At 43.6% G+C, this 26,071-nt stretch overlaps 1 protein-coding gene across 2 annotated transcripts in view; it reads left to right on the plus strand.

The window, feature by feature from the left end:
* Window positions 1–26,071, plus strand: part of LOC146796188 (unconventional myosin-Ig-like) — a 1,225,789-nt gene that overhangs the window by 285,876 nt on the left and 913,842 nt on the right. For both annotated transcript variants that reach the window (XM_085628614.1, XM_085628615.1), the window contains exon 11: window positions 19,214–19,384. In XM_085628614.1, coding sequence (XP_085484740.1) covers window positions 19,214–19,384 — 171 coding nt within the window. The remainder of the gene's footprint in view (window positions 1–19,213; window positions 19,385–26,071) is intronic.

Consider the following 26,071-nt stretch of genomic DNA (forward strand, 5'->3'; position numbering starts at 1 on the left):
CAGTGCAAAATGCAAACAGTACAGCATTAATGAATAACATTGTGCGTGAAAAATATAAAACCACATTGGATATTTCAAATGGTTTCTTTTGTCAAAACATAGCACCTGAAAGTAGGTACTTGACAGCTTTCTCAATAATGGGGACCCAGCGTCACTTCTGTCGACTCCCACAAGGGTTCAAGAACAGCACGGGGTTATTCTCAGCAAGAGTAACAGAGTTACTACAAATTTATGATGACGAGGCATTGTCATATGTCAATGATATCTATCTGACAGACGATGACCTGGCTAGGCACTTGAACAGAGTAAATACCATTATACAGGGTTTTGCCTCTGAGGGCTATAAATTCAACTTTAAAAAATCCAGAATTGCCCATCTCAATGTCCTTTTCCTAGGATATGAGCTTTAAAGTGAAGGCAAAAGCCTGGCAGCTAACTTTTTAGAAAAGTGTGTGCTTCTCCAACCTCCAAAAATGCTAAAAAAACTTACAGTCGATTCTAGGTTTCCTAAATTTTGGAAGAACTTACATTCTAAATTAAGCAGAAAGGGTTAAACCTCTCTACGAATTAATCAAACCTGATTTCAAAAACCAAAATTGAACACAGGAACACACAGATATCCTGCGTTCACTACAAGCTGACATGTTAGCAACAAATCACTTACAAACACTTGTAAACACAACCAATTTAGTGATCCGAATAATTTCGGGTCAATGTGGATTCACATACTTAACTTTTAATGAAGGTGAAAAAATACCAATTGCATACAAATCACCTTTGTATACACAAGCGAAAATGCTATTCACTTCGACAGAAAAAATTCTGACAGCAGTTCAAACCGCCGTAGCAAGAGAAAGAGCTCTAGCTCAGGGGAAACGCATTATTGTTGTGACTCCGGTACCAGCCTTAGAGGCAGTTACAAAAGCGAGCATTCCAAATGTAAAAGCTTTACATCCAAGATGGATACAATGGGTTAATTCTCTTGCTGCAACAGATGTTGAATATGTTTTTGATGCTTATTTAAAAACACAAGCATCCCTGCAATATGAACATGAATGTCCTCTGCCTATTGATATTCTCCCTATTGATCAGTACGAATTTATAATTTATACTGACGAATCAGCACAACCCGCTACGAGGAGTAAGCAAGCTTACAGTGCAGCGTGCGCAATCGTTAAAGGTTAAAGGTCGCATGCAAAATGGTCAAGTCAAACCAATGGTCACAAAAACACAATCTCTAGGAGATTGTACAGCTCAGCGAGCTGAACTACAAGCATTCAAATTGGCACTTGAAAATACGAATCGCGAATTCCCCACACTTATAGTGTGCGATTCTTTTTACTGTGTTCAATCATACAATGAATATTTACAGAATTGGCTTCAAAATGGTTTCAAAGATGCAAAAGGTGGCACAATCAAGCATAAAACGCTTTGGGAAAAAGTAGTTCAGTTGCGAGACGGACTACAAAACACTCATGTGATGTACATGCTGAGTCATCAACGTGATGGCGTTCACGTTGCAGGGAATTCATTGGCTGACAAAGCCGCAAAGGGGGCTGTGCAAACGGCTTCCGTAGCTGCGATCACTCGTTCAAAAACGAGAATAGACAGTGAGATATTATTGGCTGTCAATGCTTCAAGCAAAGGCAGCGGTGCAGCGTTACCTAAATAATTTCCACTCAAATACTCATATATAATTGATGCAAACAACGTTCCGTTTGCTCGAATCTCTGGAGTGGGGGATAGGGTAATTACAAACATGGAACGTAGAGCAGCTTTGATTTATGAAGCACATCTGGGAGAGGGTCTGTCACATCAGGGGTTCTCTAAAACCATATTAACATTAAAAGAGATAAACTGGTGGCCTGGAATGAATACACTGATTCCCATCTTCATCAATAACTGCATAGACTGCAATAGAGATCGCAGTGCAGAACGCCACTAGACATCAGACTACGAAGTAGCCTGCCTAGCACAGACACCATTGTTAGATAGCATTAGACTATCTACGTACAGGTGTCCTCTTGGACAAATGCAATCCCACAAATACTAAGTCACGGTTCCTATGGATGTGGCCTCAGCGCTCAGCTGACGCTCGAACTGTTATAAAAGATTTGTGAGTCTTTACCGGCACACACACAATAGGCTCGCTACACTCTGACCAGGGCCCTGTGTTTAGCTCTCGGGCTTACAAAGAAGCCATGGCCAGTTTGGGCGTTGCATTGCGGTATTCCTCTCCATTCCATCCTGAGGGAAATTCTGTTGTGGAAAGGAAAAACTGGGACATAAAGCAGTCTATAACAGCTAGAGTATTAGGTTTGGGTGATGGGTGGGTCAAACATCTTTATGGGGTCCAACGCTCATTAAATAATTTGCCAAGAAGTTTTCTAGGGGGTCACTCCATATGAGGTCCTATTTGGGACAAGAATGTGGGTTCCTGATCTCGAATGTAAAGGCACAGTGGTGGAAAATAAACCATTTGATATCAAAGATCGTTTGGCTGTTTTACAGGACTTTAATGAACTAAGATCGAAACAAAGCAACGTGTTCCTGAAGCCAACCACCACTGGGGAAAATCCAGTCATCCCAGCAAGGCCTGTCTGGATCCCAAAGCGTGGGGATCTAGTCAGGGAGAAGATCGCGGACAAGAAGGAATTTGGGCCTTCTTACAGACAACCAGTACCTGTCCTGGCCATCCACGGAACAAGAACAGTACTTCTGCTGCCCCTTGCTGGAAAAAAGGAGAAAATATTTGTGTCCATCGACCTCATCAAACCACACTATGTGGCCGATACTAAGCAGTAGGCCATGTGGACTCCGACCAAGTAGCAGACGCACGCCTCTAACTACTATCCAAGAGGTTCAGACTGAAAGACTCATCACCATCGAGAATTCAGCAGTAAGAAATGATGGACTAAGCAACAATGCTAGGGAACTCATTCCTCTTGAAACCCAAATAACAGTTCATCCTGATACACCTGTCTACACCAACGTAGCGAGTGATCAACTGGTTCCATCGATTTCAACGAATCCTGATGCAATTTCAACCATTGACAGAACTGCCTCTTGCTAGTTCATTAACTTTGATATGTTTTCTGAGGATCCAAGTGAACTAGAAACGACGCCAGCCAAAAGAACTTTCAAAGAACAAGCACAAGATTTATTTCATCATGTGAAAAAGACTTATCTGGTTTTACCATGGATTGAACTATGGAATATTTCTGGAATATTTTTCTTTCTGCTTTGGCTAGCTTTAGTGATGACTCTGAGCATGTTGATAAATGGAAGATATATTCATTTGGACATAGAAAGTAACAAGCATTGGCATAGCCAATAGGTCTCGCCTTTGGGACCGTATAAGTGTTTAGCCATGCAACAGTTGATGTTGTTGCACCAGGGATATTGTGCTGCATAACTAAATACTTATAAGGTCCCAAAGGCGAGACCTATTGGCTATGCCAATGCTTATGTATCTTGACTATATCTTTGTGGCCTCCTATTGCTTCGGCGGATCCTAAAGTCCCCAAGCAGATGAACACACTCCGAAACCTGGAGGGTGTCTTTGATTTGATTTAACTTTTTCACCTGATAAGTAAGCAGACATGTATGTTTATAATAATTATAAAAATACTACCATATTGGAGTAAGCAACAGACAATCGATATTTTTGTAAACAATATGCATGAGCACAATATTTGTCTAAATAGGACATCCTGACATACCAATCTGTCACTGCCACTTCCTGCTAGAGAGTTGAAAGGTGTCTTGTGTTTATTGGTTCTCAATATGGCAGGTTGAGGCCTTGGATAGATATAAATGTTCAGTCTCCAACTGCCATAACAGGGAGTTGAAAGATGTCTTATGGATCTTGGTATGGCAGATTGAGGCCTAGGACAGATATAACTTTGCAGACTCCGACTGCCGTAACTTTTAGAAGGGGCGGGCAGGGCTGTATGAAAACGCCCTTCTACCCTATTTTATCTACCAGATCAACATATGCATCAACTAACTGTCGAGTGAGATCAGTTCCCAAAAATGTGTCGTAAGCAATGTTCATGAAAAAAAAATCACACTACAATATTATAAAAAATAAACAAAGCGAAGAATGTAAATGAAGTCCACATCAGCTAAGAGTCATTAGATAAGTATATGATGCAATTTAATTATGGATACATTTCTGATTTGCTATCTCCAGTGTTCAGTATTTCCTGTCTAATCTTTGCAAAGGCATTGTAATCATGTAGAAAAAAACACACATAGCGTTTGTCTTGCAGTGGTGACAGTAACCCGAGAAGGAAATAGACATTCAACTTTAAAACCGTAACATTTTCCAATTAAGGTTCGGTCTTATCAAAGGAGCGATGACGTGACTGGAATAGAAGCAATCGCTTGAATAGCATGAAATGCATTTATTCTTGTGAGACAAGTGGTTTGACATAAATGCCTTACTTTGCAAAGGTGTCCATGATAAGGCATGCCTAGAAATATTCGACTCTAGCACTACTAGCACTACAAAGTAAGGTTAATGGGCAATCTACATGTATGACAGCCCCGCACCAGCCCTCCCCTCCAGGCCTCAATACTGGCTGGCAGCTGCTATTACAGCATTTAACCTCCGGCTGGAAGAGCAGGTAATTAACTTCCGTAGCAACCTGCTGAAATGCTTTCACATTACTTAACTGCTCGGCAGCAGAGTGGAGGCTCGAATGGGAAAGGCATCTGAAGGCTTTCCAACAATCTCTAGGCCCCAGTGTATGATGCAAAGTGGGCCACGGAATTGCGTGTGCCTAGGTGCGAGTGTTTCACCACCGCGAGCAATTAGCAAATTAAATGAAAGATTAGGGAGCCATCAGTGTGAATTAAGAGGCCTGATGTGATATGCTGCTTTCAAGAGTCGCACTCAGCTTCGTTCAAGCACCATGACATCACATCTCATCACGAGAGGCACTGCTTGGCACACACTGTCACTTCACTTATGTGCAAAGTGACATTCTCTCTACTTGTAAAGGTCTTTACAGCCTCCTTGTGTGAGTTGACTTAAACAAGCATCGCGGCACAGGCGCTTTACTTTTAACATTAAAAGTAAAGCGCAGGTGCCGCTATTATAGTAAAAGTAAAGAAATAGATGTTTTTTCCATCTCTTTACTTTTGCTATATTCGCGGCACCCGCGCTTTACTTTTAATGTTCAAAGTAAAGCGCGGGTGCCGCGATTAGAGCAAAAGTAAAGGAATAGATGTTTTTTTCCATTTATTTACTTTTGCGAAAGTGAAAGTGATCGCGATCGTCTTTGGATGTTTGTGCGGCTAGGTGTTACTTCTATTGGATATAGTAGCACTACTTTTGGTTTCTGCAGTCTCCTGCGAGTAAAGAGACGGTGTTTTTTTAATTTGGAAAGGTAGCAAAAAGAACAAGCATCGCGGCACCGGCGCTTTACATTTAACATTAAAAGTAAAGCGCGGGTGCCGCGATTATAGTAACAGTAAAGAAATAGATGTTTTTTTCTATTTCTTTACTTCTGCTATAGTCGCGGCACCTGCGCCTTACTTTTAATGTTCAAAGTGTAGCGTGGGTGCCGCGATTATAGCAAAAGTAAAGAAATAGATGTTTTTTTCTATTTCTTTACTTTTGCGAAGGTGATCGCAATCGCGAGGGTCAAAAGCAGACATAGCAGGAGCCACAAGACGTGTGGCCGAGTGGTGCTAATGACCCGAAAGACAGATGGTGGCCGGCTGCACGCGTGCACGCTCGCGTGAACGTAAGTGCTAGGCCAGCCAGTAGCACTTTGAAAAGTCACTTACTAAATGTCTCGTAGAGCAACGCATGCGCGCTGACTCAGCGAGACCTAAAAAGCGCTCGCCAGTCAGCCACTGTTTATTTTTGCATTGCGCTTTCACTTTAAAGTGCGATGCAAAAATAAACATGCGGCCTGCTTTCCTTCTCTCGTAAGCGAAAGAAATCGTCATCGCCAATAAATAAAGCTTGGCGTTCCTGACGGACAGGGCAGCAGAGAAGTAATAGGACTTTGTCTTTTCCTTCTTGCCCACAGAAGAAAAAGTCAATGTCCACTTCTGCTCTGTTGCTTCAGCTGCCCCCCCCCCATATTTCCTTCTTCCCTCTCTTTCTTTCTAGCAGTTCGTCTCTTACTGAAAACCGTGACTTCAAGATGGGGTTCTCACTCTCTTTCCTCTCCTTTCTTTTATTTGCTTCCCTGTGAAATGGATCCAAAAAAGAAAAACACTTTTGCTGGAAATGTCGTACTTTTCTGACATTTTAATTCCAAAGTGCAGCATCGGGAATAAAAGGTTAAAAATATGAAAAATAACTAAATAAAGTAAGAAAGAGTGGTAGCAAACTGGCCAGATTGATTTTATTCACACCCAAACACATTAGCGACACAGAAAAGCAGAACTCACTCCCAATAGTTTCATCTTTCTTGCTTCCAAAACAATAAAAAGTCAGAATACACCACTGGTGTCTGGATTTCTTGAGAACAGTTATGCACTGCCCATTCCGGCCAGAGAAAAGCAACCCGCGGTAATTGCTTTCCACCAACCCCACCCCACGCCAGGGGGGCATGCCCCACCTCGCGCCCCATCCTCTCCAGCTATCTATTATTTCGTGGACTTCCCTCCTCTACACACCGTGTTTCTCCTCTCACCCCCTGCAGCTAAAAACTTCAGTCTCTAAACAGTGGACTCTGAGACAACGGTCTTTAAAAAAAAAACTGTGTGCCTCTGAAAAGTCAGACATTTAAACAACAATAAACAGAGAAACAGCTGAAGGTAGCGTTCAGCACAGCTAAGAGAGTGGGTCTGCACTAGCTCCATCCAGCTGTAGCTTCAATTCTCCCTGAACACCGACCAGTCTTGAAACCACGACACCCGCACGAGATGTAGCGCCCACCGAGATGTAGCGCAAAGAAGTATGATTCGAAACCGAAGGGTCGGTCCCACGTGTACTCACCTACCCGCTTAAAGTAAGGTTGTCGTTACAAAAGACCATTCCCCCCACCCTCGCTATTCAAATAATTACACATAGATCCATATATATGTCCCCAAGATAATTTGGAGAAGTGGAGGTATACTACACTTGGCGATGAGCGGCACAGCTGGATACAGGCACCTCACCCCGATTTCCCTCGGGTGTGCAATTGTGTTACAACTCAAATATATGATTTGTGTTTATTTTGAATAACGCGGGAAGAAAAAGTATCATGCACGCACAAAGTTATATGTACAAATAGATTGAAAAGTGCTAAAGCATTGCACAGCGCCCACTCTCCGCACTGCTAGGCTGCTGTGGGCTCTGAGCTCCTACTTTTGTACTTGTCCATCTGGGTGAGGAAGGGGAGCCGGTCGGGCGCCTCGATGTTCACGGCTCCTGGTCCGGTCCCTGGTGGGCGTCGTCCGCTGGTCCGCAGCTGGACAGTCCGGGCTCCTGCTCCCAGTGTGTGAATGTGCCCGTCTGTGTGTCAGGGTTCCTCCCTCGGCCCCTCCCCTTGAGTTCACTCAGCGACTGGAGCCCACTATGGATCATTCACCGGCAGCCCCATCCCGGAGGCATTGATCGTAGAGCTCAGCGGGGTCGTGTGGCTGCAGCGGATATCTTTGTGATTGTGCCCGTGTTTCACTTTCTCAGACTCCTCTGACCCCTCCTATCCCGGTGACACAAGATAGGCCCTGCAGTGAACCCAGCGGAGCCTGTTCGCAACAGCGCGCTACGCCCGCCGGATAGAGCTGTGGGTTAATGCACGTGCAGCGAGAGTCTCGCTCCGCCGTGGCCTCCTCCTCCCTCTCATGCAACCCGACAGGGACCCAAAGCGGCAGGTTTAGAGCAGCTGCAACCCCAACTAAAAACTTGTGCAGACAATGGGCGAGTCTTGTAAACACGAGGGTCTGACAGCTCCCAGCCCCTGTGCCTCAGGAGGTCCCGGACCCTGAGAGGGTCACCTGCACCACTGCACCCCGGTCCGTGTGCCCCCTAGCGTCCAAGGTGTGCTGCCCCTCACGCAAGGAGGGAAGAGCCCAGCCTGGCCTGGTTCTAGTCCAATAGCGCGCCCGGGACACACACGATGCATGCAGAATGAAACGCGCGCTCATTACCACATAAAGTACCCCCGTGTTGAGGGCGGCGGGAGCTGATGCAGGCACAATGCCCTGGCACAGCAGTGCCCTAGCCTGCTCTGGTCCCTAACAGGGACCTATTGTGCCCGAGCACTGTTAAACTACTTACCAGCACTGCCCCCTCCCCTCTCTGCTGATAAGAAGCAGCCCCCGCATGAGGTGCGATGGCACCGGCTGTCTGTGAGGAGCCCTGCCTCCCTCCACCTTAACTTCCATCTGACCCCCTCCCTGGGAATTATGAAGCTCTGTGGTTGCAGACATCTGGTGCCCTCGTCATGCTTTATCCGAGTTACTGTGGCTCAGCGCATTGCCAAGGCCCATTAGACAGTTGTGGTAAGTGTAAATAAAGCCCAGGGTCACACGTCCCTTCACCGCACAACTCACTGCAGGGACCTGGTTATAGCACGGGCTCGGGGGACACTCGCTGTGCAACACGCCTCAAGGGATGTGAAGGCGGAACACGCTGTTAGTGCCCGTGCTCCAGGACACCACAAATGTGGAACGTGATCCCAGAGACTGGACTGTACCACATCTTCCTCCGGAGCTGATAATACAACACAAACCCAGGGAACCGGTTGTGGGCTGTTCCCTCGGGCTACACTGTGGGGTGTGCTCCAAGGGGCTGGACTGTGTAGCATGGACATAGGGGCAACACGATGCATAAAGTGCCTTGTGCGCTCTTAGAACCGGCGGCGCTAGGCTGCGTGCAGAAGGGCAGTTTGACTGCTCCTTTTCAGCCTGCAGAGTGGCGCCAGCAAGCTCGTGTCACTCTCAAAACAAAGCGACAGAAACTTGAATGTGGCGCCAGCAAGCTCGTGTCACTCCCAAAACAAAGCGACAGAAACTTGAATGCAGAGTTTGGTTACGCAAGACCCAGAGATTGCCAAAAAAGCAAACTTGTGACCCCTCGTGCCGCAAGCCTCATTGTGTTTTGGAAACAGAGCTGAGTAAATAAAGGGTTGTACGGCCTTCCCAAAGAACTGTACGTGCACCGTTCGGAGCCTCTTGCTGCCTCTCTGCACAGTCGTCAGAGGAGAGAAAAGTACCAGGGCTGCCTCCTCCGACGCCTCTTTCCACTTGGTGATTGCCTCTCGTTGTTTTCTAAATAGACATGCCACTCACCAGGCAGCTGTGGTTTATTTTTTTGCCTTTCACTTTAAAGCAAGATGCAAAATAAAACACGTGGCGGAGCTTGTCTTTATGGGGCCATGTGTTTGAAACACATGGCCCCATAAAGATAAGAAACCTTTTACTTCAGCCGGAAAGCGGACGAGCCCGTCCAAGTGGGCTGGACGAAAAATGGAAAAGTCTACGTCACAAAGTGCTCTTTCCCAATGGCTGGCCACCGTTGAGCATAAACTGTGACGCCGGCCAATGGGAAAGAGGGGCGGGTCTTGAAGCCCTTTACAGAATTCCCTCTAAATCATTAAATCTCGCTAGCGAGACTGCGCATGTGCACAGACGAAGCCAGCCGAGACCTAAAAATGTGAACTTACTTTTGAAACCACACAAATCATCCCATCGTGAAGCAAGAGACTTGTCAGCAGTGAACATCACGGTCGTTCCTATGCAAGATGGTATAGTTTGGGACAAAACGGATTATGATATATTCGGCCCGTCAGAACTTTTGAAGATTCCACACTTATTTAAGATTTCATTAAGTGACTTTATTACCTCCAGTACCTTTTCTGATGATTGGGACTTTGAGACTGTTAATAGCATGATGTCTGATTTAGAAAGGTCTGCAGCATTCTCTAACCATGAATACTTAGAGGGTTCAACAGACTATGAACAGCTTTATTGTTACAACCACTATGGTCATAATTTCTTGCATAAATCTGCAACACCTAGAAATGTATTTATGTATAACCAATGGGAACATTGTCCTACACCACCAAGGGGTAGCTCAAAAACATTTGCCACAAATTTTCCATATTTTTCAGGGTACAATACATCCAATCCAGAAACGTTTCACTTAAAAAATGTGAACAAAACAGGAACGAAAAATATGTATGAAACAGATTTATTCTGCAGCCTTTATAGCCCAACTGTCTAGACAGGGTTTTGAGTTTTGGAAAAACACAATTGACGCAAAATCTGTCTGGGGTATACAAGATTGGCAAGTGCAGGGGATTGAAGCTTTGATTAGAGCCTGCATTATCCCACAGCAAATAATATTTTTGAATGACACTGTCCAACAAACGTCTTGCCTTGGGTTAGCCAATATCAAAGACATGAACACACCTTATGTAGTAACTCCAGCTAGTAATAGCACTGAACAGGGAGCGGTGACAGTAGACACACTTTTACAAAACAACAGATCAGATTCCGAATGGAAAAAATGGTTGCTCTGGCCCACAGACACAAACATCTGTCAAGAAAGATTCCTGAACAAAATACAAGGTTTTACAATTAATAGACCAGACCCATGCTATGTTCAAAGACAGCATCCAGGGGTAGTAACCAAATACAGTGTAGGTAAATTATGCCTTGATTGGCTACAGACATCTACACTAGAGGATGCGAAACAACACTTATCTTTACTTAAGGAAGACGCAAACCTTAGGGATTTCTTGCTAGGTCCAAGAAAACCACTTCAAAAACGTTTTATATATGCCGGCATCTATGCTGCTTATAATGAAATATAGAAGGTTACCCAAGCAGACGCCGCAGAAAGAATACGAGAAATTGATCGTATTAATTTAGAGAAATCTCTCGCTGTGGTAGACAATGGGTTAACAACTCTGTCATCCAGGCTAAATTCATTGGGCAACATTGTATCCTCTGCTATAGACATTATGGAACAAGATTTGGTCCTGCTGCGACAAGGCCAGTCTCAATTACGTTCTATTTAGTTATTAGGCTGGACGCTACAAAACTTGCGTGCAGGCTATGTGCCTGGTGTTTCATCAACACGTCGTCTCTGTTTTCAGAGTACAATCTCACTGATAAACAGATCCAACTGGCACAAAGGGGATCAAAGTATACAGTGCTGAGCATTGAAAAACTGTAAAAATTGCCATTAACAGTAGCAGAAAAAAAAGCTACAGAATGGATCATTCATTGCAAAATAACTCTGCCTGTTACAACTTTACATTTTCAGTATTGCCTCAAACACATGCCAGCAGGCAAATATGAAAGGTTGGGTAAAGAATACATCAGGACATCCTGGGATTTACCTTACACACACAGATGTTGAAGGGGGGGCATGAAGTGTTTCGGAAAGTGACTACGGAAACGCCCTCTACGCCGGAGCCTCGTCCAAGCTCATCAACAGACTGCAAAGAATCCGGAACGCCTCTGCACGTCTGATCCTCGACGTCCCGTGCCGCAACCACATCACCCCCCACCTGAGGAACCTGCACTAGCTCCCCGTCGACAGGAGAATCTCCTTCAAGCTCCTGATCCACGCACACAAGGCACTCCACAAGACCGGACCAGCCTATCTCAACAGTCGACTCTCCTTCTACGTACCCAACAGGAAACTCCGCTCTGCTGACCACGCCCTGGCCACGGTCCCGCGCATCCGTAGAACCACTTCCGGAGGCAGGTCCTTCTCCCACCGTGCCGCCAAGACCTGTAACACCCTCCCCCTCTACCTACGACAAACCGAGGACCTGCTGACCTTCAGGAGACAACTCAAGATCTGGCTCTTCGACCAGTAGCAGCACCACCCCCTCAGCGCCTTGAAACCCTTACGGGTAAGTAGTGCACTTTACAAATTAAATGATTGATTGATTAGCGGTACACACTGTAAAAATACACTGAGCGGTTCACTCATATGTCGGGATATTAGTTTACACAGGGCCTGTAGCGGTTCCACTGCAAATTTATCCTGCCACCTGCAAGGTTCACCGGCCGCTGTGATTAATCCAACGTTTGGACAACTTTCAAATGGGAGTTACCTCATGTTGAATGATCAGAGCTGTTGTGGCATGCTGCCAGGTATCCCATATCTAGTAATGGTTAGTTCCAGGGTCACTTGCTGTATACAAGTCTTGTTCCCCCAAATAGACACAGTCAGGGAGTCGCTTTTATGGCCTTCACTGAACATCTCTTATATACGAATTGATACTTTAAGCAGAATAAAAGCCATTCTTTTACAACAAACCGTGCCTTTGACCTCAGCCAAAGAAACCTATGATCTACAAATTGCAAGGACTTCGGCTGAGATACAGGCTCTGTTACGAACAAACTGCCCTACATATTTCACAGAAATGTTCTGACGTATCTTAAACATGTCTGATACGACCGGTATTGTGCATTTATTTAAGACCATATGTTAAGGACTGTTAACACCTTTTCAAGCAGTCCTCGGAATCATTCCAAACTTCATGCACTCGGTGTTTGGTGGGCTGCCGCTAATTCTAGCGCTCGTTGCAGGAATCCTGTTTTTATTCCTATTACTACGCTATGGCTAGCCTATCCACCAGCGTCACTCCCTGCGACTTGGAGAAAGCTCTCCTGGAAAGGAAGTGTTGTGTGTGCATAGTACAGCTATTGGGTTTATCTTGTCTACAAGAACTAAATACCACATGGTTTCTGTCGTTCAGACCAATCTGGCAAGATTGCATCTTACCTGTTCTACGCTGCCTGCTTTGTGGTGAAGAATCCGTGCTAGACATCTGTCTGACACTCCCATCAGTCATGCCAACGGATATTGATACTCTGCTGGACCCGATAACGGCCCATGCTCTGTGTTGTCCCCAGAGGCTACCAATCCTGATGACGGCATTCATTGAGATCTCACAGACGCAACATGCTACTGCTGAGGTATGAGATGTATCAATAGGCACACAGGTAACATCGGTAACGAACACTGCTACTGACGATGCATCACATCTATGTGCACTTAGTCTTCTAAACGAGGAAAATCGACCTATCACTGACATCGATAGACGATTTTTTGTCTACAGGAATAGACGATTTCATGTTTTCACCAGCATCTTACATTGACTTTTGATTTGGCTCACAGTGTACCGGATATTCTATGAATTTGGACTTCCTTTTTTTAAAACGAAAGACAAAATGTGGAACTTTTTCAGATAATTAACTTTTTTCTTTTATAGCTTAACAAACTCTACAGTAGAACTATTCATAGAGAACAGACTTCTTTGAACACCTCCAGGGACACATTGTCACCTTTTCTTCGCATTTATGAAATCATGACATGAAATGGCTCTGAACTATTTTTTTCCTTTCTGTAAAAATGGGCCATTTCATTATATGTGTATATTTCTGTGCATTCATGTAGCATTTAGCATCCATTGTAAACATATGCTTCGGATGACACACTACTTTAAATATGTGCAGCACCTTTGCATTCAATGTTTAGCTGAGAGTTTTTAACGTGAACTTATTTTTAAATATGCTTTTACAAAAGTTTTTAGTGAACATGTGATACTCAATTATATGTGTTTAGCATGTTTAGCATTTAGTAATATCGATCATTCGTCAATGGAGTGGGTGTTGTGTTTCGATTAAGATGCCCATACATAGGTTTCCCTGAATCTTGTCCTCATTTAGGCACAATTTGCATTGTCCTTATTTAGGCATAGAATCCCAGTCCTTATTTAGGCATTAGCCATGCTATCCAAATACAGGCATGGTCACCTACATCCGTCCATCCCACCGTCACAACGAGTTCTTAGAAACCAGACCCTTAAGCCATCGGGACCTTCCCTAGCTAGGATTATTGATTTCTCCAAGAACTCATCTATTATGCATAAACTACTATTCCTTAGGGGTTCATTCATGACGTCTTCCTCTGCCCGACTTTACGTCAATGCTAGCATTCCTAAGCACCTTCCAGGTATAAATATACCTTCACTTGACATGGCAAGCACGGCACGGCTCAGCTCGACTAGCCTACACAGCTGGATACGGCTCGCCACGGCAAGTTCGGAAGGAATTCGAGTTCCCGCCCGACGCACTGACCAGATGCTGTCATCCCTCCTCGCAGAGAATCCAGCTTCCAGTGTTCTGACTCCCTTCGGGGGTGTTGGAGTTTGATATTCGGCAAGAGATTCCCAACTCTCTCATTCTAAAGCTATGGAGCTGACTACAACCTAGAGGGACTCTTGGCATATAAACTTAGTATATACCATACTATAAAAAACAGCACCTACTTCTTACCTTGTACTACACTTAGCTTAGGTACACTGTGGTAGAACTATTTAGAAGCATCAGACGAGTATTCACTTTTTAGCCTGTGTTATTTATGTATGTATATATGAATATATGTCATAGTTAAAATACAATGCTATTGAAGTACTATTTCTTCTCACTGCTTACGCTGTGCGTATTATATCTTGCTTAATGATTGTAACAGCTCATATCTCTTACACGAGAAACAAAACTGTTCAATAAATCCTTTTATTGAAACGCCCCTCTAGCTATTTCTGTGTAACTCTGGAGAAACAAAGCATGCATGATTGACTGAGTGAAACTTTTTTCTATTGTTTCCACGATTCTGAGACACGTTCCGATTCTAGGGGAAACAAAGTTGTCATGTTTATGCGGTTGTTGTCATGTTTATGCAGTTGTCAGAAACGACTCCCTTCTTGTTTATTCGAGAAGTTTCTAGTGACCTCTGAGTTAGCTGGCACACAAAGTAATTAAGTTTAATGTACTCGATAGAGGCATACTGACCTTAGTCCTATGCAAAAACTATAGTGTATATTAATCCAATGCGCAGAGCCTATAAGGGAAATAGGAACTACACTACACACTGAAGCTCCTTTCAGCTGCTATCAGAGGAGGTAGACCTAATTTTGTCTGCCCATCGCACCTCCACAAAATCTGTATACCCTGGCAGGTGGAACAGCTTTGTAGCATGGTGCACAGACAACAATGTGGAACCTTTGCAAGCCTGGTTTTCACAGGTCTCTCAGTTTGCACTCTCCCTAGCAGAAAGGGGGGGTGGTGCGGTGAGCACTTTAAAGGGATATTTGGCTGCATTGTCAGCATTCCCCTGCCTCCCAGATCAGTCCTCCTTGTTTAAATCCCCCATTGTAATGTGGTTTCACAGGGGGCTGACCAACTTTACCCTCCACCTCCTTTTGTGTTATGTGCCAGAAGGGCCTTAACCATGATTTAATCTTTTTGATGGGGTCATCGTTTGAACCACCTTCACAGTTCTCAGTGTTGGTTGTTGACTGTAAAAACAGTTACTCTAGAGGTGATCTTATTGGTGAGGCGGATCAGTGATGTGCAGGCTCTAAGGGCTCACCTGCCATTTACTTCCTTTTTCCCTGATAAGTTGGTGTTGCGAACCAGAGCCGTTGTCCTCGATATGTTGGTGACCCCTTTCCACTTAGCCAGTGCATCACCATACCCACCTTTATTCCCCCATCCCATGAAGGATCCTAGGTGGGGATCAGGTTGTACCTGGACTGCACAACAGATATAAGATTGGATGACCAGATTTTCACTGGGTACTGTGTTTCCAGATAAGAAAAAGTGGTCCAGAAGCTGGCATAGTCCAGATGGATCGTCCTCTGTATGAAGACCCGTTATGCTCTTGCTAAGATGGAACAGCCTGAGAGAATCCAAACTCATTCAACAAGAGTTAAATCATCTTCTTCCACTCTTGCCAGAGTTGTTTAAATCACAGAAATTTGCAAGGCAGCTACATTACACACAACGCTAATAATTACTGCCTGGATTCCGAAGTGCGTAAGAATGACGAACTATGCCAGATCCGTCATGCAAGACTTCCTCATTCATTCATCCATTCGTTGTACTCTGGGAAACCATACTGCTTGTGAATCTGTTCAACAGGTGAGGAGCAGGCAGGTAAACGTATCTATCAGTAGAAAAAGCTATATACCTTAGATAGCAAACTTTGCGGTGGATACTCTATCTGTTGCAGATTCCGTCACAGATTCCACCATCCTCCCCATCTGATTGATGTTTAATAGGGAAAGATTTAATAAGATCCCAATCTGAGTTTGTTACTCCACTACCTCTTTTCAATGTCACTCCATCTAGTGGTCTCGAAGGCTTGGGAAAAATGGATGGAAACTGACAGTGCACCTGGGTGAGTGGTATATGGCTTCGGTAACATCATCGGACATCACTTCCGGCATCGAAATGAAACGGATGCTCCCTACTGGTGTCTCGATATTTTTGAAGTTTCTGGATCCAGTGTGTTATCTGGAAATCTGGAATTGTTCTCAGGTGAGGAATCTGCCGGTAAATAGATTATCCACCAAAAATATCTATACCAAGTAACCTTTGTTTCTGCATTTTATGGCATTGTAACTTTCAGGTATACTGCGTCTTTGACATGTTTTAATGCCCACTGCATGTTATTTCCTTGTTTCTTCTTATGGCTGGTGTTTTTTACCCGTTAACTGAATATTTATTTATAGTACCTTGCATCAACTTACTTGGAACCAGCTATGTGGCTTCAGGAGAGGATCGCCTCTATCATTCCTCCTTGAGTAAAGGAACTCTGAGATAGAAAGTGGTAAGACCTGCTATTGACAGAGGTGCTCTCATACTCTGGGTGTTGAACCAAAATGGCAGTTGTTTGACTTACAGGGCTCTGTGAGAAGTGGTGCGGCTAAGTGCTGGTGCCCTAATTTTGTATTGTACATTAATATTTTAATAAACCTTTACGGTTTTCCTAAATCTCTGACTTCAATCAATCAATCAGGGGATTTGTAAGTGCACTACTCACCGTGAGGGTCTCAAGGCGCTGGGGAGGGGAGCAGCAGTTCCACATCAGTTGAAGAGCCAGGTCTTCAAAGCCTTCCTGAAGGTGTTCAGGGTGGGGGCACGTCTGATGTCCATGGTGAGCTCGTTCCAGGTCCTGGCTCGATGTAGGAGAAGGATCTTCCCCCTGTTCTGGCTCTGCGGATGCGCCGGGTTTCGGTGAGGAAGAGGTTGGTGGAGCAGAGGTTTTGTTTAGGTATGTGGAGGGTGATTCTATCATTGAGGTATTGGGGTCCGGTGTTGTGTAGGCATTTGTAGGCGTAGGTGAGTATCTTGAAGGGGACTCTTTTCTCGATGGGGAGCCAGTAGAACTTGCGCAGGTGTTGGCTGATGTGTTTGTGTGGGGGGATACCGAGGACAAGTCTGCGTGGGTGACTGCTTTCCTTGCCTGGGGGGGATCCATTTGAATGTCTTGCGGAGGATGCGGAGGGTGTTGAAACAAGTGGAGGTGACGGCATTGACCTGTCGATTCATGGAGAGGGAGGAGTCTAGTACGATGCCAAGGTTCTTGGCGTGGTCCGTGGGGTTCGGGGGAAGTGCCCAGGGCGGTGGGCCACCAGGAGTTGTCCCATGCTGAAGGGGTGGTTCCGAGGACGAGGACTTCTGTCTACTCTGAGTTGAGTTTAAGCAGCTGTTGCTCATCCAGGCTGCGACGTCCTGCATTCCTACCTGGAATTTGAGTCTGATGGTGGTGGGGTCCTTGGTGAGCGAGAGGATCAGCTGGGTGTCGTCGTTTAAACTCCCTTTTCGATTCAGTCCTGTTTTATTGACTGTATTTTGAAATGCTGTTTAAATCTTACCTCTGGGGCACATTACTTCATAGACTTTGAGGTTAACACTTTCCCCGATCCCCTTTGCTTGGTCGCACCAATGCTATAAAGGCTTTCTAGCAGTCACTGCATCCACAGTAGCTTTGATAGCCCTGCCTGCCCAATGGCTGCTTTGGATCTTTGCTGGATGTTAGTGTTGCATGAAACTTTGCTGTATTTTAGAAGTGTATAAGCAATACTATATTGGAGCAAAGATCGCATGAACAGGAAAGATATGAACGCTGGAAAAACAGTTACAAGTAAGTAACTTTTTTTTTCCAAGCCCCAGAGTCCTTAACTTTGACTGCATCAATGCCCAAAGAATACAGAAGGAGATGGGTCCATTTTTTGCTGAATGGAGCCCTGATTACTAGTGTTTCAATGACATTTGATACTGTTAAAGGGAGATTAAAAAAGGTGGATGTGGTGAACCCTCTATTTAAAAATAACTTGCAGATGTGCACCCTCGGCAAGGCAGGGCCTCATTTAGCCACAAATGTTTTGACACCCATCAACTGAGCGCACATAAAGTAGTGGTTCAGATGTAAGGATTTTATTCCCAGTAACTAGGTGAATCTGTAAGGTGCATCCTTCTGTGGCTGGAAGTAGGGGAAGAAAGTATCTAACTTTGCAGCATTAAATAGTTTTACTTGATACATATAGTTGTTGGTCTTTATTCACCATGTGCAGTTTCTGTGATTTTGCTCTGTTTATTTTTAACCTTGCTTATATTTAGGATAAATAATGATATTTATTAATAGAAACCCAATGTACTAATTGACCATCATCACTGAGTTTTATTTTTTACATAAAATGTAATTCTCTTAAGTTCTGCCCATGTTTTCTTACCAGTACTCCATCCATGTACCTCAACATCCTATCCATTCATCTGCCTTCTTGCTCCCATGTCAGCTTTCACCTGCCCCTTATAAGAAAAACTTGTGAAGGTCAAAATGACATGGTTAGGATAAAACATCTTAGATGCAAAACAAAAGTATGACAAGAATTGTGGTTATCAGCTATCCAAAGCCAGTTGACTGATCATAGTTAAAGAGCTGCTGATGGGTACTTGTTTGTGGCTGAAAATAGCCTCTTGTAATCAGAGGCATTAACCACAGTTTCATTCCAATCAAGAGACAAGTTCCTTTAGTGTTTTTTTCAGGCATTAGGAACTTTTTAAGCCAGGGCTGTGTGTTGAGCCTTTCCATGCTAATTTAAGGCTAGCTTTAGCTGTGTCAAAACTCAGTAAGGCTAGATGGGAAGAGTTTGATACGTAATAATGACGGTACTTCTAGTTGCTGTTTTGACACCCATTAACAGTACTGACAAGATACAGGTGGTAAGAGGATAGCTTTAAGTATATGGGGACTTTGAGGGTTTTATCTGCAACGGGAATGGTACAGACTAGATGAGGTCTCTCTTGCCTGTTCTTAATATAACAGTCTTTAACAGAGACATATAGCAGTTCAGTGCTGTGTCCTTTCTGGAAGCTTAAACAGAATATACCTAGCTTTACTGTTTCATGGGTCTCTGATCTAATCTCCTTGCCCTTTCCACAGATTGAGTACTTTAACAACCAGATCATCGTGGACTTGGTGGAGCAGCAACATCGGGGGATCATCTCTATTCTGGATGAGGCATGTTTGACAGTCGGTGAGATCACTGATGCCATGTTCCTGGACTCCATGAACACCAAACTTTGCAAGCATCCCCACTACAGCAGCAGAAAGGTGAGGCTCCTGAGGTGTTGTGTAGTTCCTATAGAGAATAAACAGGATCTACGCGTTTAGACAACGTACACTGTAGAATTGGTGTCAGACGAGCTCTGATCACCCCCAGCCTTTCTGTATCAGCTAGCTTACAATGCCACTATAATCTCCTCTTACCAAGGAGAGAATAGTTTCTGGCAACCTCAGAACATGGCAACCCTGATCCCTCAGGACCGTGGAAACAATGTACTACCTTTCGCTCAGTCACTCGTGCTTACTTAGTCTGTCTCAGAGAGATACACAGAATAAAACAAGCTGGGCGTTTTTAATAAAACTTTATTGGACAGTTGTTAGTCTAGTGTAAAATAGATGTGCTACAACAACCGTTAGACAGTATAGGATATAAATGATTAACAGTACTATGAAAGTAAAAGGATGGTAGAGCTCTACCATCTTACTAAAATCATGAATAAATTCAAGTATATAAAACACATGATAAAAGATGCCTACTCCTAGGATGCCTCCCTATCTAAATGTACCTAAGTGTACCTAGCATGGGTGTAGGTGTTAAGCCAAGAATCCCTCTAGGATGTAGTCAACCCCATTACCTTAAATGAGAGTGTGGGACCCCGTCCTGGTCTCGACTTGGACACTCCATGAGGGATGTTAGACCAATGCGAGCTGGAGTGTCTGCATGTAGGAACCTCAGCGTCTCTTGTCAGTGTGTCGGCCGGGAAGTCTCGATCTCCTCTAGTTATCTTAGCATAATGTGATGTATAAATCCCCATAGGTCTCCCCAGGTGTCTTACCTTGCTGTGTTACACTGTCGGCTTAAGGATGACGTCGGGCCTGAACTATGTATATAGATTTTATACAGGAGATGGTAGTCCTGCTGTACTTCCAAGAACCCTCATGCATAATGTATGAGATTTCGAACTAGGGAAAACACGCGTTCTGAATGCAGTGTAATATCTAGGTAAAAGGTCAGTCCCTGTAAACCGTGACAAGTGTAATGTAGGGAGAGAATAAAGGTGAAGGGTAACAAGTTTACAGAGGCCTATATTAGAGTACCTATATGGAATATAACAGAGGAAGAATCAGCCTTGTTATCATTCACATGCTGAGGTGGTACCATAGCACCTGAAACCTTGGGAGCTTGCTACTTTCAGGGCAGCCCTGTGGGGGCTTGGCTTTGCAACTACAATTTGGTGGGTAGAAGAAGGATGAACTCCCTTCCGGAGGACCCTGATGCTACAGGGAAAGCTCAACTTTTGGGAACCCAAGGGTTGGAGGCAATGGCACAAGGCCAGGTCCAATTTTCCACCATGTAGATTAATCTGGGCCATCAGTGCCTCCACCTCATCTTCAGAAGGAGGAAAGGAATCTAGATTCAAAGGCTTCTTTTGTCGGCAGTAAGTAAAGGATGCTCTATTCCTCACCACTGTTATAGATACCAACCCTGGTGGGAGAGGTATGATAGTTAGGATTTCTGCTACCTAGACATGGGGTTTGACCCTTCTGAAGACTTGACTTCACCTAGGTACTTGCTATTTCAAGTTTGAAACTTACAGCCCACCTGATACTAGGTGGACTAGGTAGGAGAAAGGGAACCTTACATCGACTCACTGAGTCCATGCTGCCTCATTGCTGGCTACTGGCATCCACAAGCGAAGGTGTAGGAGACTTCTAGAATATTTCTAGAGAGGATGTAGGTGCCCATGTCCATTAACTGGGAGGGTGAAGAAACCTGACCACTAATGTCTGAATGATTGAACTTCTCAGAGCCAAATTGAGAGTGAGAATGTGTTAAGTGTTCCAAGAATGAGTCAGTGATATCTTTTTGTGATCTTGTTTGCCAGGTGCCTCTTGTAATGTGCACAGCTGGATTCTGTTTTAAATAAATGTCAAGGCTTGACATATGTGCAGCTGTGTGTGGGTTGTTATTACGAAAAGATAAATACAACAGAGTTCCTGGACTCAGATATCCAAAGAGAAGTAGGACATATTATAACAGAGTGCCCAGAAACCACGCAATACTATCTGCACACCAGATCAGAATGTGAGCATGCTGCTGTGCAGTCTAGCATCAGTCCAGACATATTACCCATGGAGGTGGATGTTTCTGAAGGAGTACACCAGGGAAGCACTTTCTCTACTCTTCCCTTTAACCTATTTTATAATGTTACCAATAAAGCTAACAGAGCTTTCCCTGCCAGACCTCCAGCGGTCTCCATTATGTGCAGAATAGATTCAGTGGAGCCACCTAACAAGTCAAAACAGCTTGGATACAACAGCTATACACAGAAATCAAATCTCATGCATTTAGGTCATAAAGCACTTATTTCTCATCATAACTAGCTTCATAGTTAGCTTGCTGGACCTTCCAATAGTGGCTCATCTTCATAGAGCTCCTGCACAAGCAGGTTGATACCAAATTATGTTCTCCTCTAGAAAACAGGGATACACAAAGGCACGTGAGCACTAAAGTCAGACATTTGAAGAATAGCCTGTTCTTCAGTGAATGCCACTGAATCAAGCATCCAAGATCTGGAGCAATATCCCAATTTCTCAGTCTAAAATGACAGTGTCCAAGCAGATGAAGGCCCAATATTTAAGCCCACAAATTTCATCCACAAGGACATTGCCATATCCCAACTTGGAATGTACTGTGGATGCCACTACCAGCACCGTAAGGCACTCCAGCAAAGTGCGTTACACAACTGTTGTAATTTAAAGCTATCTTTATTAACTGCTGAGACTGAGGATCCTGTTCAAAGTTTTTTTTGTGTTCTGTATAAGAATTTTCTGAGCTCAAAGTCATACGTGTATCAATATTGCATATGTTCTTAAATATTATCCAATCCTAGACATATATTCACACTGGAATAGAGTGTGAATATTATATGAAGATCCGTGTAGTAATGCTCCCTATTATACCGCGCTATGACTTTAAGCTCATGTGAATTTCTATTTATACACCATGGAGACGGTTATTTGACTTGATATCTTATCATTGATATCTTGTTTGAAGGTTGGATTTATCGAACAAATATTTAGACTTGAGAAAGTAATTGTACCTATTTAGTACGGACGAAACACGTGTTGGCTTCTTTGGATATTGGACGGCTGTGTTTGAATATTGGATTTTGGGTTTCTAAACCAATAAAAAGAACAATTTCTGAAACTTTGACGATTATTGCATCCTGTCCGGTGATACTTTTGAATCCTCCAAGGACTTTTTTCAAATTGCTTCTCTATTTATCATGAATATTGGTCCTTACATCACTGGTTCTATGCCATATTATTGTGATAGAAAAATAGCATTTCCTAAATATCTACTACAAAACACACTGATATCAGCAACATAAATATCAACTAAAATACACCATAAAAATACACTGATGGCTCAAATGTAGAAAACAAAATATAGTTGTTTTAAATGTAATATACAGACAAAAAATGCAATACTGACAAAAAAGTGTAAAGATCAAAAATATTCACAAACTATGTTTAAAAAACATGAATAAATCTATAACTCAAAAATATAAACATTCCTATAGCAAACTTAATAAAGTCAATGTTGATACATGTATATCAATTAAAAACTGATATGTTTTTTAAAAAGGTTAAAAACAATACAATGCAAAAAAAAATTCGGTCGCCTAATCATAAAAGTGCAGAGTGCAATACTGCTCATATAAATACAATAAAAACTAGATAGAAACATGCATTGCATAATTAGAACATCAGAATCTGCGTTGCAATGGATTTAGAAAATAACCACTTGGTGCACAATGGAAACCAAAACAACAAAAACCTCTGCCTGCTCTTTAGAGAACAACATTGTCCGCTATGCTGCCTAAGTTCTCAGGGTGCGTTCAATAAAAACCTTTGTATACTATCAATAAAGTATGAGCAAGCTATCAGATTAAAAACAATTTAAAACGGACAAAAGGAAGAAAAACTTCTTCACAGCTTCAGCATTTTCCTCCTGAATGCCCACATGTGTCCTAAAAACTTTGCTACTGAACAAGAAACCACCGGTCTTGGGTCCTATCTAAGGATACGGAGAGCTTCGCCATTGATACGTGTACCCAACTGCTTACATATAGGTTTAAGCCATTTGGCTCTCGGGAGCGAGTAGGCTGGGCAGGCGAAATAATACATGGGCAGATGTCCCCATCATTGAGGTGCATCTGGAACAGAACTGAGAAGTGGTAGGAGAGTGGTGGCAGGTGCCTGTGAGGCAGTTCAAGGGGAGAGAGCCAAACCTGAACTGCATATAAAGTGACTGGATAATATCTAAATAGGATTCTAGAGAGCTAGTCGGTTTAAAATCAACAAACTCCACTGTTAAATGTCTCCATGACGAATTGATAAGTGAAGCCTGTGCTACTCAGTCCCAGTACTGCATTTTAACATAATTTTTACTAGGGAGCATTACGGTTCCCTGACTTCCCAGTGGCCATCTAGTCCAATGGCAGCCAGTGGGCATTTCGCGTTCCATATCCAGCCTACCTTATTACATTAATCTAGTGCACTAACTTTCATAAGGACATTACCATACGGGAGCAGCTTGGTAGTAGACCTAATGCACAGCCAAAACAAGAACGGGCGGAGCTTAGCCTAATCTACAATGGGTTGCCTGCCCAAATCCAGCCTTAATCGGTGGAGTGGCGTTCTCTGGGGTAGAGAGATCAAGCACCTCAGAAACGTGTTCTCAGACTTAGAGAAGCCCAACAATTTGCCTCCATAGAGGGCTGAGTTTACTGCTTTTGACTCATAGATCTGGAGAGCGGCTGCCACTGGTTTGCTAAATGAGGTGCTATGTACTTTACTCAGGGCCCCTACTATTTGCCTGTGCTTGGTCACATGGGGCTTCCAAGTCATGCCTTCTGGTAGTGTGATGTCCAGGTAGTCAAAAGTTTTCACCCTTTCCAATGGGACACCTCCGAGGGATAATTTTCCTCTATAGAATTTGTGGGGGTTAATCATTAGAAACTTCATCTTTGATGTATTAACCTCCAAACCACGCATGTCACAGAAGTCCTTGAAGTGGTTTAGGAGCAACTGGACCCCTCCTGGTGTTGTGGATACTAACAGCAAATTTCTGGCAAACAAAAGCATCAAAAATCCCCCCCCCCATAGGAGCATCTGCTGGAGTCTGTGATAGATAATGAACTACACCATTCATAAAAGAGGAAAAGGTGTGGATGCCTGTACGCAGCCCTGACTGACACCCCTACTAACGTTGATTGGGTCGGTGAACTGACCTTGACAACCCCAGCGCACCCTGGCAAAGTTTGCCTCATGGAGGTGAATGACAGGGGATAAAATGTCCGAAGGGAGCCACATATCTTTTAGGACTTGCCATATCTTATTTCTTGGTAAGAGGTCAAAGGCTGCTTTTAAATCGATGAATGCTACATAGAGGCACCCCTGGTCAATAAGCACGGTCTTCCAAGACAAAAGAAGAAAACAAAACACCTGGTCAGTGATACCTGTCTTTTGTCTGGAGCCGGCTTGGAAGGGGGTCAAGATGTTGTTTTCACTTATCCAGTCCTGTATCTTAATAAGAAGTGCTTGATAGAACACCTTTTGAATACAGTCGATAAGACTAATGGGTCTATAATTACAGGGTGAGGCTCTATCACCTTTAATAAATATAGCAATCACCTCTGCGCCCTTCCAAGGAATTTCCAGTTTTTGAGGGTTGCAATGGGTCGATAAAATGTTTAGCAAACTGCTTGAAAAGGCGAGTGTGGCAATCCGAAATTTCTTCCAGCCCTCCCGTATGCTTGATTAAGACCAGGATCTCTGCTGTACACGCGAGTAGATCTTGTTTGAATAGGTGGAGCTTGCCTCCATCCAGAATTATCTTGGGCCACTTTCGCCGGTTGTCATTTGTTGGAACTAGCTCTCTTGTTATTAGATCGGATCTAAGGTAACTAAATGGCTCACCCCAGGGTGACACCAAGCTTAGACTCAGGAGATTATGATCACTGTCGGTATTAAAACAGACTACCATATCAATCACCTTGGGCCATAGCCTTAGGTCTACTAAAAAATAATCTATGCAACGCATACTATTACTTCTATTGAATGTATTTGCTCCCAGTTTGTCTGAGTTGGTCTGCCCATCAATGGCCCTCAATCCAATCTCCAAGGATAAGGTGTTAAATTGGAATGCCACTTGGGACTATTTTTTGATTGGAGGTAGGTCAAGATGGGGGAGTTGCCACAGACACCCCCCCTCTCCAGTTGTTCAAATGTTATGTTGCAATCACCAGCTACAATCAAGGAGCACAATGGGGCACTTTCGTCCAGGAGCTCTTCAAGTTCTTGTAACATGGCAGACATATCTATTACATCTAATTAAACATACTAAAATAAATAAGCCTAATTATAAACAATATAATTTAGCTCCAAAAATAATGTCTTGCCAGTTGGTGAACATTTTTAATGGAATGCTCACCTATGTATATTTCACTAGGGCGAGGAAAATTGCTTCCATTCTGCCTTTACTTAAGAAATCTAACCTTAGCCCATTTGATCCTAACAACTAGTGGCAAATATCATGCCTCCCTTTTCCATCTAAGATCATCGAAAACATACTAACTAAATAACTGACCCTCTTTTTTAAGTCTAATCACCTCCTGGACCCATCACAATTTGGTTTCAGCTGTGAACATAGCACGGAATCGGTTT

This window comes from Triturus cristatus, chromosome 10 (assembly GCF_964204655.1).
Source record: "Triturus cristatus chromosome 10, aTriCri1.1, whole genome shotgun sequence".
Classification (NCBI taxonomy): Eukaryota; Metazoa; Chordata; class Amphibia; order Caudata; family Salamandridae; genus Triturus; species Triturus cristatus.